Source organism: Pongo abelii, chromosome 2 (genome assembly GCF_028885655.2).
Source record: "Pongo abelii isolate AG06213 chromosome 2, NHGRI_mPonAbe1-v2.0_pri, whole genome shotgun sequence".
Lineage (NCBI taxonomy): Eukaryota > Metazoa > Chordata > Mammalia > Primates > Hominidae > Pongo > Pongo abelii.
In genome coordinates, this window is record NC_085928.1 from 68866238 (window position 1) to 68881908 (window position 15671).

Consider the following 15671-nt stretch of genomic DNA (forward strand, 5'->3'; position numbering starts at 1 on the left):
TATTTTAAGATGATAATTAGGACATCTAGAGGAAGAGGTTTTAGAGTTGTAAGTACTGCCAGCCAGGCGCGATGGCTCACACCTGTAATACAAGCACTTTCAGAGGCTGAGGCAGGAGAATCGCTTGAGCCTGGTAGGTAGAGGCGAGCCAAGATGGCGCTACTGCACTCCGGCATGGGTGAGGGAAATGAAACCCTGCCTTAAAAAAAAAAAAAAAAGGCCAGGCATGGTGGCTCACGCCTGTAATCCCAGCACTTTGGGAGGTTGAGGAGGGCAGATCATGAGGTCAGGAGATCGAGAGCATCCTGGCTAACACGACGAAACCCCGTCTCTACTAAAAATACAAAAATTAGCTGGGCGTGGTGGTGGGCGCCTGTAGTCCCAGCTACTTGGGAGGCTGAGGCAGGAGAATGGCGTGAACCTGGGAGGCAGAGCTTGCAGTGAGCCGAGATCGTGCCACTGCACTCCAGCCTGGGTGACAGAGCAAGACTCCGTCTCAATTAAAAAAAAAAAAAAAAAGTGACTCAGTAATAATGACTAACCACATACACAATGTTTATAGAACAAAATAATGACTACAACTCTGGAGAGGGCAGAGCTCTGCAGTTAAGATCTGGGCATCATCCAGAGACAATAAAATCAAGTGCAAAGAGACACATTATCTTTCATGCAATAAATACTGTGTCAGAATTTTAGGTGTGAAAGGGCCTTAGTTTAATCACAGATCTCTCCCTTCCTGTTTTTAATGTACTTGCTCCACATCATTAGATATTACGCTCACTGTTTCACATGAATAACAAGTTTCTACTAGATTGTAAATCCGTATAAACAGAGGTACTTTAAAATTCTTTTGGATGCCATTATACAGTAGTAGACTCATAACTGATACCCAGTTAACACTGAAAGATAAATGTGAATATCCAACTAAAAGAAGAGCCCATAACCTAAGCTAGATAAATGAGAATGGACTATTTCATAGATGGAGAGATTAAATGTCTGGCCCATAGTTCTTACCAATCAGCTGTAGGTTAGAACTATGACTTAGGTTCCCCATACCCAGTCTACTTCTCTATGGCCACTGCTAGGTTTCTCAAGGAGCTTCTACCCATCATCTCCTAGTGTCTAAGGCCACACCTTTCAAGCAACACACCTTTCACACTCTATCAAGCCCCAAACACTAGGCACAGTGTGGGCAGGGCCATCTTTATTGAGGTTTTTAATTAAAATGCTTTGCAGAAGAGACCACAGTCTGCCAAGGGAGCAGCTTCCCAAATGTTTCCTGACCCGTGACCTAGAGATGACGTAATTTGATTTATTCCCTATTTCCTTCAGTCTCAATGGCTAAGGGGTAATGGATGGAAATGGGAAGAATGACCGAGTGGAGGTGAGGATGAAGCTCATTCTTAAAGAAAAATCTCAAAGTTCAACTTCAAACAGCCGAAGTTTGTCTCATAGCTGTTGGTCACCCAGTTCTAGCCAACCAGGAATAAATTATAGTTTTGCCACCTCAGCAGATGGCAAAAGGAGCTTTCCAGAACTTTGGCCTGGTCTGCACCAGGTACCAACATCACAGCTGCTAAAATCACCAGAAGAGATTTTAGAACTGCTGTACTACTGTCCTTTCATTCAATGGGAGGTCCAGGCTTCACCCCAAAGAGGCTTCATTTATGCTTCTTCTCCTGTGTGCTGGTGAACCAAGAATCTAGGAGCTTCTTGCTGTAGTATAACTGCCAGGCATGCACTTGGACTGCCAACACCAACACCAGGTACATGACGGAAACAGCAGAAAAACCAAAGAGGAAACGGTAGGCCTTGCCATGGCGGTAGAGCTGCTGTGCAGCAGGGAACATCTCCATGCTGCCATAAATGAGTGGAGCGATGGAAAAGAGTCCCATGCTGATCATGGAGAGCACCAGGTAGCTAATGTTGTTGCGGGGAAAGGAGAGAAGGCCCAAGAGAGAGGGCAAAATGCTCAGCAAATACGGGTATTCCCACTGATAGGGCATGGCCACCTGATCATGTGACAAGAGCCTCAGGTGTCCCACGCTCATCTTGGCAACCAGCAGCAGCCATATGACCAGATGTACGTAGATCAGCTTCTTGATTTCATACTTGAGGGTCACACTGTGGGGCAGAGCAGAGGGAGAAGTATCTTTCAAATTTTTCTTACCACCAACTATATGCCAGGCAACTGTACTGGACACTGGGATACAAATTTGAATAAAACAGCCTAGAAGCCGGGCACAAAGAACAGAGGAGGAAAAAGTAATTAGAAAATGAAGTGAAAAAGTTCTAGTAAATATATGTTCCCAGATACATGGGATCACAGGAAGGAGGAATCAACTCTGCCTGGCATGGAATGTCAGAGATGGCTATCTACAGGCAGGTGATATCTGAACTAGGCTCAGGAATGAGTGAAGATGGGCATCCCATGCAGGAGCATGCAGGCAAAAAGGCCCAAGTATTTGTGTTCCAGGAAAGCAAGTGGTTACGTGTGGCAGGAACATATTGTTAGGGGGAGAGGGTTAGTGGGATATGAATCACAAAGACTATGAGAGTTAAAGGCAGAAGAGGCTGGGCATGGTGGCTCACAACTCTAATCCAAGCACTTTGGTAGGCTGAAGCAGGAGGACTGCTTGAGCCCAGGAGTTTGACACCAGCCTGGCAACAAAATGAGACTCCATCTCTATAAAAAAAAAAAATAACAATACTAATAATAAAAAGGCAGGGCCGGGCGCGGTGGCTCACGCCTGTAATCCCAGCACTTTGGGAGGCCGAGGCGGGCGGATCACGAGGTCAGGAGATTGAGACCAACCTGGCTGACACGGTGAAACCCTGTCTCTACTAAAAATACAAAAAAATTAGCCGCGCGTGGTGGCTGGCACCTGTAGTCCCAGCTACTCGGGAGGCTGAGGCTCAAAACGGCGTGAACCCGGGAAGCGGAGCTTACAAGTGAGCTGAGATCGCGCCACTGCACTCCAGCCTGGGCGACAGAGTGTGACTCAGTCTCAAAAATAAATAAATAAATAAATAATAATAATAATAATAAAAAGGCAGAAGGGTAGCTCAGAGCTGTGTTTAGCAAGAGGACGCTGACTGCACCATAGGATTAAAGTCTGGAAGGAGAAGGTATTGGCAGAGAGGAAAGGTACTCAGGCTGCCCATACTTCTCTAGCTAGATTTTTCATCCAAAGGAAGTACATACTTTTCTTATTCTTCTAATTCTCTCACGTCCCAAACGTATCCTCCTCATATCCCTAAGGGCAATGTTTCTACTCTGGGCTGGCATGAAAACACCTGCTTAAGTTGTGAGGCCCCTTTCAGCCGGGGCCTAGAGATGTGAAAGAAATGAGAGTTCAAAGAGCTTGTCATTCTTTAAAACTCTGGAGAGAAAGATGTGAAGAACATTCTGGGAGAGGTCAATGGATTTAAGGAAGTAAAAATTTTAAAATTTTTATTTAAAAGTATTTATTGTAGAAAATGTGGAAAGGTTGAAAAAAACAAAACAAAAAAAACCAGTCACCTCTACACTTCAAGCTCCATGAAGGCAGGGAATAGTTTTTCTTTTTTCTTAAATAAAATTGTTTATTGAAGGTATAACATGCATACAAAGACCATGTCTGCTTTTGCTCACTATTATAACCTAGTGTCTAGCAGTGTATGATGTTTGGAAGCTCAGTATTTGTCGAACTAGTAATTGAATGTAGAAATACCCCTTACGTGGGAGTGTTTATAAAATTCATTTTAGGCAAGGCGTCCTTAGGAAAGGCTGCCTTTTACTGTCTATATCCCCCCAAACGGCCCAAAATATAACACCTACCATATATTACGTGGTAGGCCTTATGCTACTTTCTTTACACGAATTACTGATTAATCTTTCATCAAAACCTAAAAGGCAGATTATTCTCTCCCTCTACAGACGAGGAAGCTGAGGCTCAAATTAGAAATTCGGTTTCGAAGGTGATACTGCGGGGCCAGCATCGACGTGACTCGGGAGCCCACGCAGGGCGGGAGCCCGCGAGGCTGGATCCCCTCAAGGCACCGGGCGGAACAAGGGGTGGAGCTCGCGGGGGCCACGGGGCTTTCCAGGATGGGGGACAGGCCTGAAGCCGTCACGGGAGGAGGGGACTTGGCAGGTGAGCAGGGGCTGGCTGGGGAGCAAGACCCTGAGGCCGGGCCGGCGTCGCTCCACAAGCCCCGCAGGCTCCAGCCGGGGAGAAAGCCTCCGTGCTCCTCGCCTCATTTCATACCTCATCTGGTAGTGCATGGCGACGCGCTCCCGGTGCTGAAAGTCGCTGCCGTCGGTGCCGGCCGCTCGCGGGCCTGCTCGAGACGCCATTATGCCTGCCCAGAACCCCCGAACCCCTCACGCAGACCTAGTATCGCAACAACAGCGCCAAGCAGCCCACTGACCGTATTTGCGCCGCCGCAGCCGCGCGGCTCTGTGAAGAGAACTTCCGGCCCCTCTGTCTCTGGAGGACCGACTCTATGGTCACCCCTCTCCGCGCAGGCGCCCTCGTTCTCTCTCGCCCCCGCCCCGCCCAGCCCCTCCTCCTGTGGAGCGCGCAAGAGATTAATCCCCAGCCTGTTTTGCCGGCGCCCAGAGGCCGCTTGAACACTTTTACTTTCTTAAGCTGTAATATGTTTAGGATACCTCTGTCCACACTTTACAGAGGGGGAAACTGATACATTCTGTGACTTTCCCTGGAGCACACATCATTCACACAGTCTCACACCTTTAATCCCAGCACTTTGGGAGGCCGAGGTGGGTGGACCACTTGATGTCAGAAGTTCAAGACCAGCCTGGGCAACATGGTGAAATCCCGTCTCTACTAAAAACACAAAAATTAGCCAGGTGTGGTGGCGGGTTCCTGTAATCCCAGCTACTTTGGTGGCTGAGGCAGGAGAATCGCTTGAACCAGGGAGGCAGAGGTTGCAGTAAGTCGAGATTGTGTCACTGCACTCCAGCCTGGGGGGCAGAGTGCAGAATGAGACTCTGTCTCAAAATAAGTTTCTCACATTTAATTATTGCAAAGAGAAACAGGGAACCTCTCAGTGAGGAAATCTGGCTTGTCCCCCTTAACCATATAGTCAGTTAATTTCATCAATAATGAGATAAACTGATATCTTGTGCCTCTTTTAATAGACTGAGGACACAGCATCACTTCTATGATGTTTCTGCCAAAAATACCTAACCGAAACTAATCATGAAGAAATAACATAAATCCAGACGGAGGGACATTCTAGAAGAGAGCTGGACTGTACTCTTCAAAAATGTCAAGGCCATGAAAGAAAAATTATTTCCAAATAAACTTTATCTGTAGAGACAAAGTAGAATGACCATTGCCAGAAGCTTGAGGGGTGGACAGAGAATGGGGAGCTAGTGTTTAATGGGTACAGAGCTTCAGTTCGGGAAGATGAAAAAAGTTCTGGAGATGGATGGTGGTGCTGATTGCACCACTATATGTGTGTGCTTAATGCCACTGAAACTGTACACTTAAAAATGATTAACATAGTAAGTTTTATGTTATGTGCATTTTACCACAACAACAAAATACTAAGCAAAACTTTAAAGACAGAAGTTATATTATCCGAATAAAGAAAAAAAGAAAGAAAAAAGCATGTATAGTGAGCATCCACTGTGCACCAGGATGCTCTGCTATGACCTGGGGACACAGAAATAAACATGGTCCATTTCCCCTGAGGGATCACAGCCCAGTCAGGGGAAGAACTTGTACCCATGAAGCTAAGAAATACAAGAAAACACAGGAGGCTGAGGGAGGAAAAATGAGGTCTCTCTCCCTGACCTGGAGGGTTAGGAAAGTCTCTGCAGTGGCAGCAATTGAACTGAGGTCTGAAGCCTGAGTGGGAATTAGCTAAAGAGGTGGGGAGGAGAGGAGCTTTTCAGGCAGAGGGAACAGCACATGGGAAGGCCCCAAATCCAGAGAGCACTTGGCTGTTCAAAGAACTGAGAAACTTAAGAGTGACTGGAGCATTTGGAGGGTTCAGTAAAGAGTTAAGTCTTTATCCCAGGGGGTTTGGGGAACCACTAAAAGGTTTAACCAAGAAAATGACACAGTTCTGCATTTTTAAAAGATAGGTCTAGGTGGGGGCACAGTGCCTCAAGCCTGTAATCTCAGCACTTTGGGAGGCCAAGGCAGGAGATCAGCCTGGGCAACATAGTGAGACTCTCGTCTCTACAAAAATTAAAAATAAAATAATATTAGCTGGCATGGTGGTGCATGCCTGTAGTCCAGGCTACTCGGGAGGATGAGGTGGGAGAATCATTTGAGACCAAGAGTTCAAGGTTACAGTGAGCCATGATTATGCCACCGCACTCCATTCTGGGCAACAGAGTAAGACACTGTCTGTAAATAAATAAATAAAGATAGATCTAGTTGCTGTGTAGAGAATGGCTTGCAGGGGCCAAGGGTGAAGCAGAAGAATCACTTGAAGGCTACTGCAGTAATTCAGGCAATCCTAGGGGTGGCTTGGGCTAGGAGGTGGCAATGGACAGAGAGGAACAGATTTGAGTTCCTTGGGATTTAACATCTGTAGGTGGGTAACAAGAGCACATATGACCAGCAAGGGGCTCACACTAGGAAGGGAGTCTGTGTGGCTGGGATCTGAGAAAGGCAAGCAAGAAATCAGCAACATTGGCCAGGCACAACTTACACATGTAATCCCAGCACTTTGGGAGGCCGAGGCGGTGGATCACTTGAGGTCAGGAGTTCAAGACTAGCCTGGTTAACATGGTGAAACCCTGTCTCTACCAAAAGAAATACAAAAATTATCCGGGTGTGTTAGTGCATGCCTGTAGTCCCAGCTACTTGGGAAGCTGAGGCAGGAGAATCGCTTGAACCCGGGAGGCGAAGGTTGCAGTGACCTGAGATCACACCACTGCACTCCAGCCTGAGCAACAGAGTGAGACCCTGTCTCAAATTTTAAAAAAATAAGAAAAAAGGCTGGGCGCAGTGGCTCACGCCTGTAATCCCAACACTTTGGGAGGCTGAGGCGGGCAGATCATGGGGTCAGGAGATCGAGACCAGCCTGGCTAACACGGTGAAACCCCATCTCTACTAAAAACACAAAAAATTAGCTGGGCGTGGTGGCACGTGCCTGTAGTCCCAGCTACTTGGGAGGCTGAGGCAAGAGAATTGCCTGAACCCGGGGGGCAGAGGTTGCAGCGAGCAGAGATCATACCGTTGCACTCCAGCCTGGGCGACTGAGTGAGAGAAAAGAAATCAACAACATTTATTGAGTACCTACTCTATGCTAGGCATATTCACACACGTGAACTAATTCTCTTTTTCCAATACCCTTGGAGATAATTACTTTTGTTATCATTATCTTACACAAGGGAAAATTAAGGCTCAGAAAGGGGAAGTGACTTGCCCAGGATCACACAGCAATAGCACTATAAGAACTCAGACCAAAGTGACCCTAGGGCTGGAGGATTTTTACTACAAGATCTGTTACTGCTCTGTTTAAGGGATAATGGCTCAGGACCCACTGAGGGATAACTAAGAGGGTTCAGGACCTCTGGGGAAATGGGCCAGGAATATTTCTCACCTCCCCCCAGGCTCTCTAGAATGTCTTTCTTTGCCTTGTGGAAATCCTGCTGACCCTTTAGGACCCATCTTACTGCACCAAGGATCACCTGCTTCCACATTAGTTCTCATCGTTTTTGCTGTCTGTGCAGCCTGGTGTAGAACCATCTGTGATAGACTCATCCAGGATGCTTGTTAAAAACACAGATTTCTGGGCCCCACCCTTACCCAAATGAATCATTCCCCAAAGTTGGGCCTAAGAATATCTTTTTAAGTTAAAATGTTGACTAGGTAATGCATTTACATGGTTCAAAAACCAAACAATAAGCTGGCTGTGGTGGCATGTACCTGTAGTCCCAGCTACTCATGAGGCTGAGGTGGGAAGATCACTTGAGTTCAGGAGTTTGAGGCCAGCCTGGGCAACATGATGAGACCCTGAGCATGGTGGCTCATGCCTATAATCCCAGTACTTTGGGAGGCTGAAACAGGAGGATTGCTTGAGTCCAGGAACTCGAGATCAGCCTGGGCGACATAGCAAGAACCTATCTCTAAAAATAAAATTAGCCAGGCAGGATGGCATATGTCTGTAGTCTCAGCTATTCAGGAGGCTGAGATGGGAGGATCGCTTGAGCCCAGCAGGTTGAGGCTGCAGTGAGCCATGATCACACCATTGCACTCCGGCCTGGGCAATGGAGCAAGACCCTGTCTCAAAAACAAAATGCAAATGGTCATACGGAAAGGATGCTAATGCAAAGGCATAGCTGTTTAGAGCAGAGGTTCATAGCTGTTTTTGTGCCATGAATTTCCTTGGCAGCCTGGGGAAGCTACAGACTCTCAGAATGATATTTTTATTTTTTATTTAATTAATTTTTTTTTTTGAGACAGGGTCTTGCTCTGTTGCCCAGGCTGGAGTGCAGTGGTACCATCATGGCTCACTGAGCCTTGACCTCCTGGGCTCAAGTGAACCTCCTGCCTCAGCCATGTGAGTAGCTTGGATTACAGGCATGCACCACTATGCCTGGCTTATTTTACATTTTTTGTGGAGATGGGGGTCTTGCTATGTTGCCCAGGCTGGTCTCAAATTCTTGGCCTCAAGCAAACCTCCTGCCTTAGCCTCCCAAAGTGCTAGGATTATAGGCATGAGCCACCACACCTTGCCTTATTTTATTTATATTTTTAGAGACAGGGTCTTGCTCAGACTGAAGTGCAGTGATACAATCATGGCTCACTACAACCTCGAACTCCTAGGCTCAAGGGGCCCTCCCACCTCAGCCTCCTGAGTAGCTGGGATGTGTGTCACCACACCCAGCTAATTTTTGTATTTTTTGTAGAGAAAAGGTCTTACTGTGTTGCCCAGGCTGGTCTTGAACTCTTGGCCTCAAGCAATACTCCTGCCTTGGCCTCACAGACTGCTGGGATTACAGGTGTGAGCCACTGTGCCCTGACCCTGCCTTGTTTTGACTGAACAATATATCTTGACTGTTTTCTCCAGATCATAAAGAAACATAAAGAACATCCTTACTCTTTTTTTTTTTGAGATGGAGTTTCACTGTTGTTGCCCAGGCTGGAGTGCAGTGGTACATTCTCGGCTCACTTCAACCTCTGCCTCCTGGTTTCAAGCGATTCTCCTGCCTCAGCCTCCTGAGTAGCTGGGATTACAGGAGCGTGCCACCATGCCTGGCTAATTTTTGTATTTTTTGAGTAGAGACAGGGTTTCACCATGTTGGCCAGGCTGGTCTCCAACTCCTGACCTCAGATGATCCGCCCGCCTCAGCCTCCCAAAGTGCTAGGATTACAGACGTGAGCCACCACGCCTGGCCCTCTTTTTCCTTAGTGCCATTCCATCATATGACTATAACATAATTTACTTGACGCACCCCCTCTTGTTGGACATTTGTGTTTCCAATATTTTGCTATTACAAATATAGCTTCAGAGAATAACCTTGTACATATATAATTTCACTCATGGTCAAGTAGATCTATAGTCTGGAATCCCAGAGGTGGTATTGCTGGATCAAAGAATACATTGTGCTTGAAATTTTGATAGATCTTGCCAGAATGCCTTCCATAGTGGTTATACCAATTATATTCTCACCAGCAATATATGAGTCTGTCTGAGTCCCTGTTTTCTCACAGCTCTAGCAACAGCTTGGTAGTCTGTTGGCCAGACTGGTCTCAAACTCCTGACCTCAGGCAATCCACCTGCCTTGGCCTCCCAAAGTACTGGGATTATAGGCATAAGCCACCCCCCCGGCTCAGTCTTTTTTTTTTTTTTGAGACAGTCTTGCTCTGTCGCCCAGGCTGGGGTGCAGTGGCACAATCTTGGATCACTGCAAGCTCCGCCTCCCGGGTTCACGCCATTCTCCTGCCTCAGCCTCCTGAGTAGCTGGGACTACAGACACCCACTACCACGCCCGGCTAATTTTTTTGTATCTTTTTAGTAGAGACGGGGTTTCACCGTGTTAACCAGGATGGCCTTTATCTCCTGACCTCGTGATCCGCCCGCCTCGGCCTCCCAAAGTGCTGGGATCACAGGCATGAGCCACCGCGCCGGGTCTTAATTTATATGTAGATAGAGTAGGGAGGAAAGAATGAGAGAGAGAGAGAGACTAGCTTCTTGTCTGTGACACTAGTTTGAATATACAGTATTTTCCCTATTTTATGTCTTTTGACTTTTTGTTCATGGTGTTATAAATTTAACATGCAGAATATATTTTTAAATTTAGTGGCTCCTCAATTTTGAGTCGTAGCTACAGTCCTTTTCCAATCCAAGGTGTCCCAGATGATTTTCATGCACTACAGAGTTTGAGAACCATGCTCAGACATTGCCTTTCTCACTGGAATGTGAATTCCCCAAAGTCAGGGACAAGAACTAAGTCATCCATGTCCCCAGCAGCTCATAGTGTCTGGCATAGTGTAAAAATTTCAACGCCTGTAATCCCAGCACTTTGGGAGCTCGAGGCGGGAGGATTGCTTGAGCCCAGGAGTTGGAGACCAGCCTGGGCAACATGGCAAAACTCCGTTTCTATTAAAAGAAAAAAGAAAAAAGAAAAAAATTTAAAAAGAAAGAAATGCTGATTGAATAGATAAATTCCGATGGAGCCAAAACCATCTCCCTCTCTTAATCGCTGTGAAAAATCCCCGGGTTTATCCTTCATCCCTGGACAGTGCTCTCTGGCTTTAGCTCGTGGTTATCTTTGTCTTTCTGTGTCTGGTTTTCTGTCAGGGCCAGACCTCTCCTGAGTCATCTATTGGCCTATCTATCTCAGGACACCAAGTACACAGTGGAGTAATAAATATTTGAGCCATGACTGTTGAAGGGAGGGGCCCCGACTCTTTCTCCAGAACCTCTTCCCTAAAGGGTTTTGCTTGTACCTTTCTCCTGGCTCTTGGTCTGTCCTTAAGTTTAAGTTATTTGTGTTCCTGTCTCCTCACTCTCTCTTCATGCTCCCTTCTCAAATCCTTTGCAATGATGTTTCCTCTGTCTTGATTATCCCCCAGGATTTAGTCAGGATTTACCTCAAAGCTCACCTCCTTGGAGGCATTTCTTGAACGCACAGGCCAATCTAACTCTCCAGCTGTTGTTATTATATCACCTTGTTTTGTTTTCTTCCCAGAACATCATTATCTGAAATTATTTTGTTTATTTGCATATTTATTCATGGTCTGAGTTCCCACCTTCCTCAGGAATGTCGGCTCCTTGAAGTGTGGGACAAGGCTGTCTTGTTTCCTGTTGTATTCTTAGCCCCAGAAGGACTGGCATATAGTAAGTGCTTAATAAATATTTGCTGAATGAATGAATGATGGTTGCCTGAGAGCCCCTCCAGGGAAGGATTTAGATCTAAATAATAATAATTTCCATTTATTGAGCTCTAAGGATGCACTAGACTCTGTAGCAAGTACATTTCACGATTATCCATTTAATCTGCATGGAAACCAGATGCAGTAGAGCTATTTTTATCCCCAGTTGTTGGATCAAACTGAAGCTTAGAGAAGTTAGCTCACGCAGCCAGCGTTAAACCACTGGTTCTCAAAGTGGGCTCCCTGAGCAGCCATGGCTTCTGAATCACCTGGGAACCTTTAGTAATGCAAATTCCTAGGCACAACCCCAGACTTACTAAGTGAGAAATTCTGGGGTGGGGCCTAGCAATCTGAATTTTAACAAAACCGCCAGCTGATTCTGATGCACCAAAGTGTGAAAAACCCTGTGTTAAAAGAAAGATGAGGTTAAACGTTTTTTAAAAAACACAGCTTTATTGAGATACAATTCACATCACCTACTCAAGTGTACAAGTCAATGATTTTTAGTATATTTACAGGGTTGTGCAACCATCACTGAAATAGTTTGTAATTAATAGGTTAAAAAAAAAAAAAAAAAAAAAAAAAAAAGGAAACCTGGCCGGGCGCGGTAGTTCATGCCTGCAATTCCAGCACTTTGGGAGGCAGAGGCAGGGCAGATCACTTGAGGTCAGGAGTTAGAGACCTGTTGGCCAGACCACAGCCTGGCCAACGTGGTGAAACCTTGTATCTACTAAAATATTTGTATCTACTAAAATACTTGTATCTACTAAAAATACAAAAATTAGCTAGGTGTGGTGGCACGCACCTGTGGGAGGTGGACGTTGCTGTAAGCTGAGATCGCGCCATTGCACTCCAGCCTGGGTGACATAGCGAGACTCTGTCTCAAAAAAAAAAAAAAAAAAAAAAAGAAGGCCGGGCGCGGTGGCTCACGCCTGTCATCCCAGCACTTTGGGAGGCTGAGGCAGGCGGATCATGAGGTCAGGAGATCGAGACCATCCTGGCTAACATGGTGAAACCCCGTCTCTACTAAAAATACAAAAAAATTAGCCATGCTTGGTGGCAGGCACCTGTAGTCCCAGCTACTGGGGAGGCTGAGGCAGGAGAATGGCGTGAATCCGGGAGGCAGAGCTTGCAGTGAGCCAAGATCATGCCACTGCACTCCAGCCTGGGTGACAGAGCAAGGCTCTGTCTCAAAAAAAAAAAAAAAAAAAAGAAAAAGAAAAAGAAAAGGCCGGGCGCGGTTGCTCATGCCTGTAATCCCAGAACTTTGGGATGCCCAGGCGGGCGGATCATGAGGTCAGGAGATCGAGGCCATCCTGGCTAACACGGTGAAACTCCGTCTCTACTAAAAATACAAAAAATCAGCCGGGCGTGGTGGCGGGCGCTTGTAATCCCAGCTGCTCTGGAGGCTGAGGCAGGAGAATGGCGTGAACACAGGAGGTGGAGCTTGCAGTGAGCAGAGATCACACCACTGCACTCCAGCCTGGGCGACAGAGCAAGACTCCGTCTCAAAAAAAAAAAAAAAAAAAAAAAGACTTAGCTTTGATAGCAGATAGCCACTAAGTGTTCTAAAAAAAAGAAAAGAAAAAAAAAAAGAAAACCCTAAAAGAAACCCTGTGCTAATTAGCAGCCACTCCCCATTCCTCTCCCATACCCTACTCCCAGCCCGAAGCAACCACTAACTCATTTTGTCTTTTTTTTTTTTTTTTTGAGGCGGAGTCTCGCTCTGTCGCCCAGGCTGGAGTGCAGTGGTGCGATCTCGGCTCACTGCAAGCTCCGCCCCACGTGTTCACGGCATTCTCCTGCCTCAGCCTCCCGAGTAGCTGGGACTACAGGCGCCTGCCACCACGCCCGGCTAATTTTTTTGTATTTTTAGTAGAGACAGAGTTTCACCGTGTTAGCCAGGATGGTCTCGATTTCCTGACCTCGTGATCCGCCCGCCTCAGCCTCCCAAAGTGCTGAGATTACAGGCGTGGGCCACCGCGCCCGGCCCTATTTTGTCTTTATATAGATTTGCCTATTCTAGACATTTCATATAAGTGGAATCATACAATACGTATATGATTCGTGTGACTGGCTTTGTCTACTTTCTGTACTGTTTGCAAGGTTCCTCCATGTGGTAATATGGATCCTTTTTGACAAATAATATACCATGTATGGATACGCACATTTAAAAAATCGATTTATAAATTGAACATTCATGTGTTTCTACCTTTTGGCTATTACGAATAATCCTATGAATATTCACATACAAGTGTTTGTGTAGACATATTTTTCATTTCTTTTGGATATGTATGTGTGTATATATATATATACACATATATATGTAATTTTGTTTGGTTTTGGTTTTGTTTCTTTTCTTTTGTAAAGACAGGGTCTCCCTATGTTACTCAGGCTAAATTTTAATTCCTGGGCTCAAGTGATCCTCCTGCATCAGCCTCCTTCTGAGCAGCTGGGACAACAGGTGTGCTCTATATGACACACACACACCACACACACACAGAAGTGGAACTGCTGGGTCATAGATCTTACAGTCTTAACCACTCCACATTTCAGCTTGTCTTACTCTCTGCTATGATTTAATATGTACATTATCAAATTGAGAAAAAGACAAAAAAATTAAAAATAATAAAATAAAAATTAAAAATTATCAGTAATACTAATAATCACTTCGATCCATTGGGTGTTTATGTTTGCAAAGCCTTTATTTTATTTTATTATTTTTTTTTTGAGACAGAGTCTCGCTCTGTCACCCAGGCTGGAGTGTAGTGGTGTGATCTCGGCTCACTGCAACCTCTGCCTCCCAGGTTCAAGTGATTCTCCTGCCTCAGCCTCCTGAGTAGCTGGGATTTCAGGCACCCACCACTATGCACGGCTAATTTTTGTATATTTAGTAGAGATGGGGGTTTCACCATATTGACCAAGCTGGTCTCGAACTCTTGACCTTGTGATCTGCCCACGTTGGCCTCCCAAAGTCCTGGGGTTAGAGGTGTAAGCCACCGCGCCTGGCCTTTTTTTTTTTTTTTTTTGAGACAGGGTCTCACTCTGTCACCCAGAATGGAATGCAGTGGTGCGATCTAAGCTCACCGCAACCTCTGCCTCCCAGGCTCAAGCGATTCTCCTGCCTCAGCCTCCCAGGTAGCTGGGATTACAGGCACACACCACCACGCCTGGCTAATTTTTGTATTTTTAGTAGAGACGGGGCTTCACCATGTTGGCCATGCTGGTCTCAAACTCCTGACCTCAAGTGATCCACCTGCCTCGGCCTCTCAAAGGGCTAGGATTACAGGCATGAGCCACAGCACCCAGGCTACTTTTTTCTTTTTTTTTTTTTTTTTTTTTTTTTCAGAGACAAGGTCTCACTCTATTGCCCAGGCTGTCCTCCAACCCCTGTCCTCAAGCAATCCTCCCGCCTCAGCCTCCCAAAACATTGGGATTATAGGCATGAGCCACTGTGCCCCTTTACTTTTATTGTCACTAATCCTCACCACTAGCCTATAAAACAAGAATCATTATCCTCATTATACAGAGAAGAGAAACTGGGGCTCACAGAAGTCAGGTGATCTGTCTAAGCTCAAGCAAGCTGATATGGGGTGGAGTTGGGACCACAACCCACATCTGCCTGCTTTCTGTGCCCTCTGTGCTTGATGTCATGTCATGGGCCATCCGTTTTGCCAAAGCTTTCGAAACGTGCCTTCTCCCCTCCTTTTAGGCCTTTTCTGGAAGTCAGGCTGGCTTGCAGCTGTCACCCCAAGCTCTTTTCCCCAGCTGGGGCTGAAGGCTGGGGAGGAGCTTCATGGGGGCTGGAAATAAATGAAGGGAGAGCTGGGCGGGACAGGGCAGTATTTCCAGGAGGCTGTGAGCGGGAGGTAAGGAGTTTGTTATTGTTTTGGGTTTGGGGATTTTTTTTTCTTTGCTCCTGGAGAGCAGGTTAGGTAGCTCTTGGCAGAGTTTTGCTAGGGATACGAAGTGGGTGAGGCTGAGGCAAGCAGAATCCTCCTGCCTCAGCCTCCCACGTAGCTAGGACTAGAGCTACTGTAGTGCTAAGTGGGAAAGGGGGTTTTCTGCTTCTGTGGGGCCTGGTCTGGAAAGTCCCCCAAATTGTTAAAAGGAGAGAGTGATTGTCCCCAACTGGCAAGGGGGCTTTTGTTTTATGTCCACCCCTTGTGCCCCTTGCTCTGCGAAGCCCTACCTGTGCCGGGAGCTTCAAATAGGAAGAGGACCTCAGGGCCAGGCATCCAGGGACTGAGGGGCTACAGCAGAAACAGACCCAGAGGCACCCTTGGCTACGAAGAGCAGGATGAAGATATAGTAATTTTG

General features: G+C 46.4%; 1 protein-coding gene across 1 annotated transcript; it reads right to left on the bottom strand.

Moving 5' to 3' along the window:
- Nucleotides 1–1187: 1187 nt before the first annotated feature.
- JAGN1 (jagunal homolog 1) lies at nucleotides 1188–4499 on the bottom strand. Its single transcript, XM_002813464.5, has 2 exons — nucleotides 4251–4499; nucleotides 1188–2124 (listed from the first exon to the last, which is right to left on the bottom strand). The coding sequence occupies exons 1-2, from the start codon at nucleotides 4337–4339 to the stop codon at nucleotides 1662–1664; spliced, it is 552 nt and encodes a 183-aa protein (XP_002813510.1). The 5' UTR covers nucleotides 4340–4499; the 3' UTR covers nucleotides 1188–1661.
- Between the last annotated feature and the right edge of the window lie 11172 nt (nucleotides 4500–15671).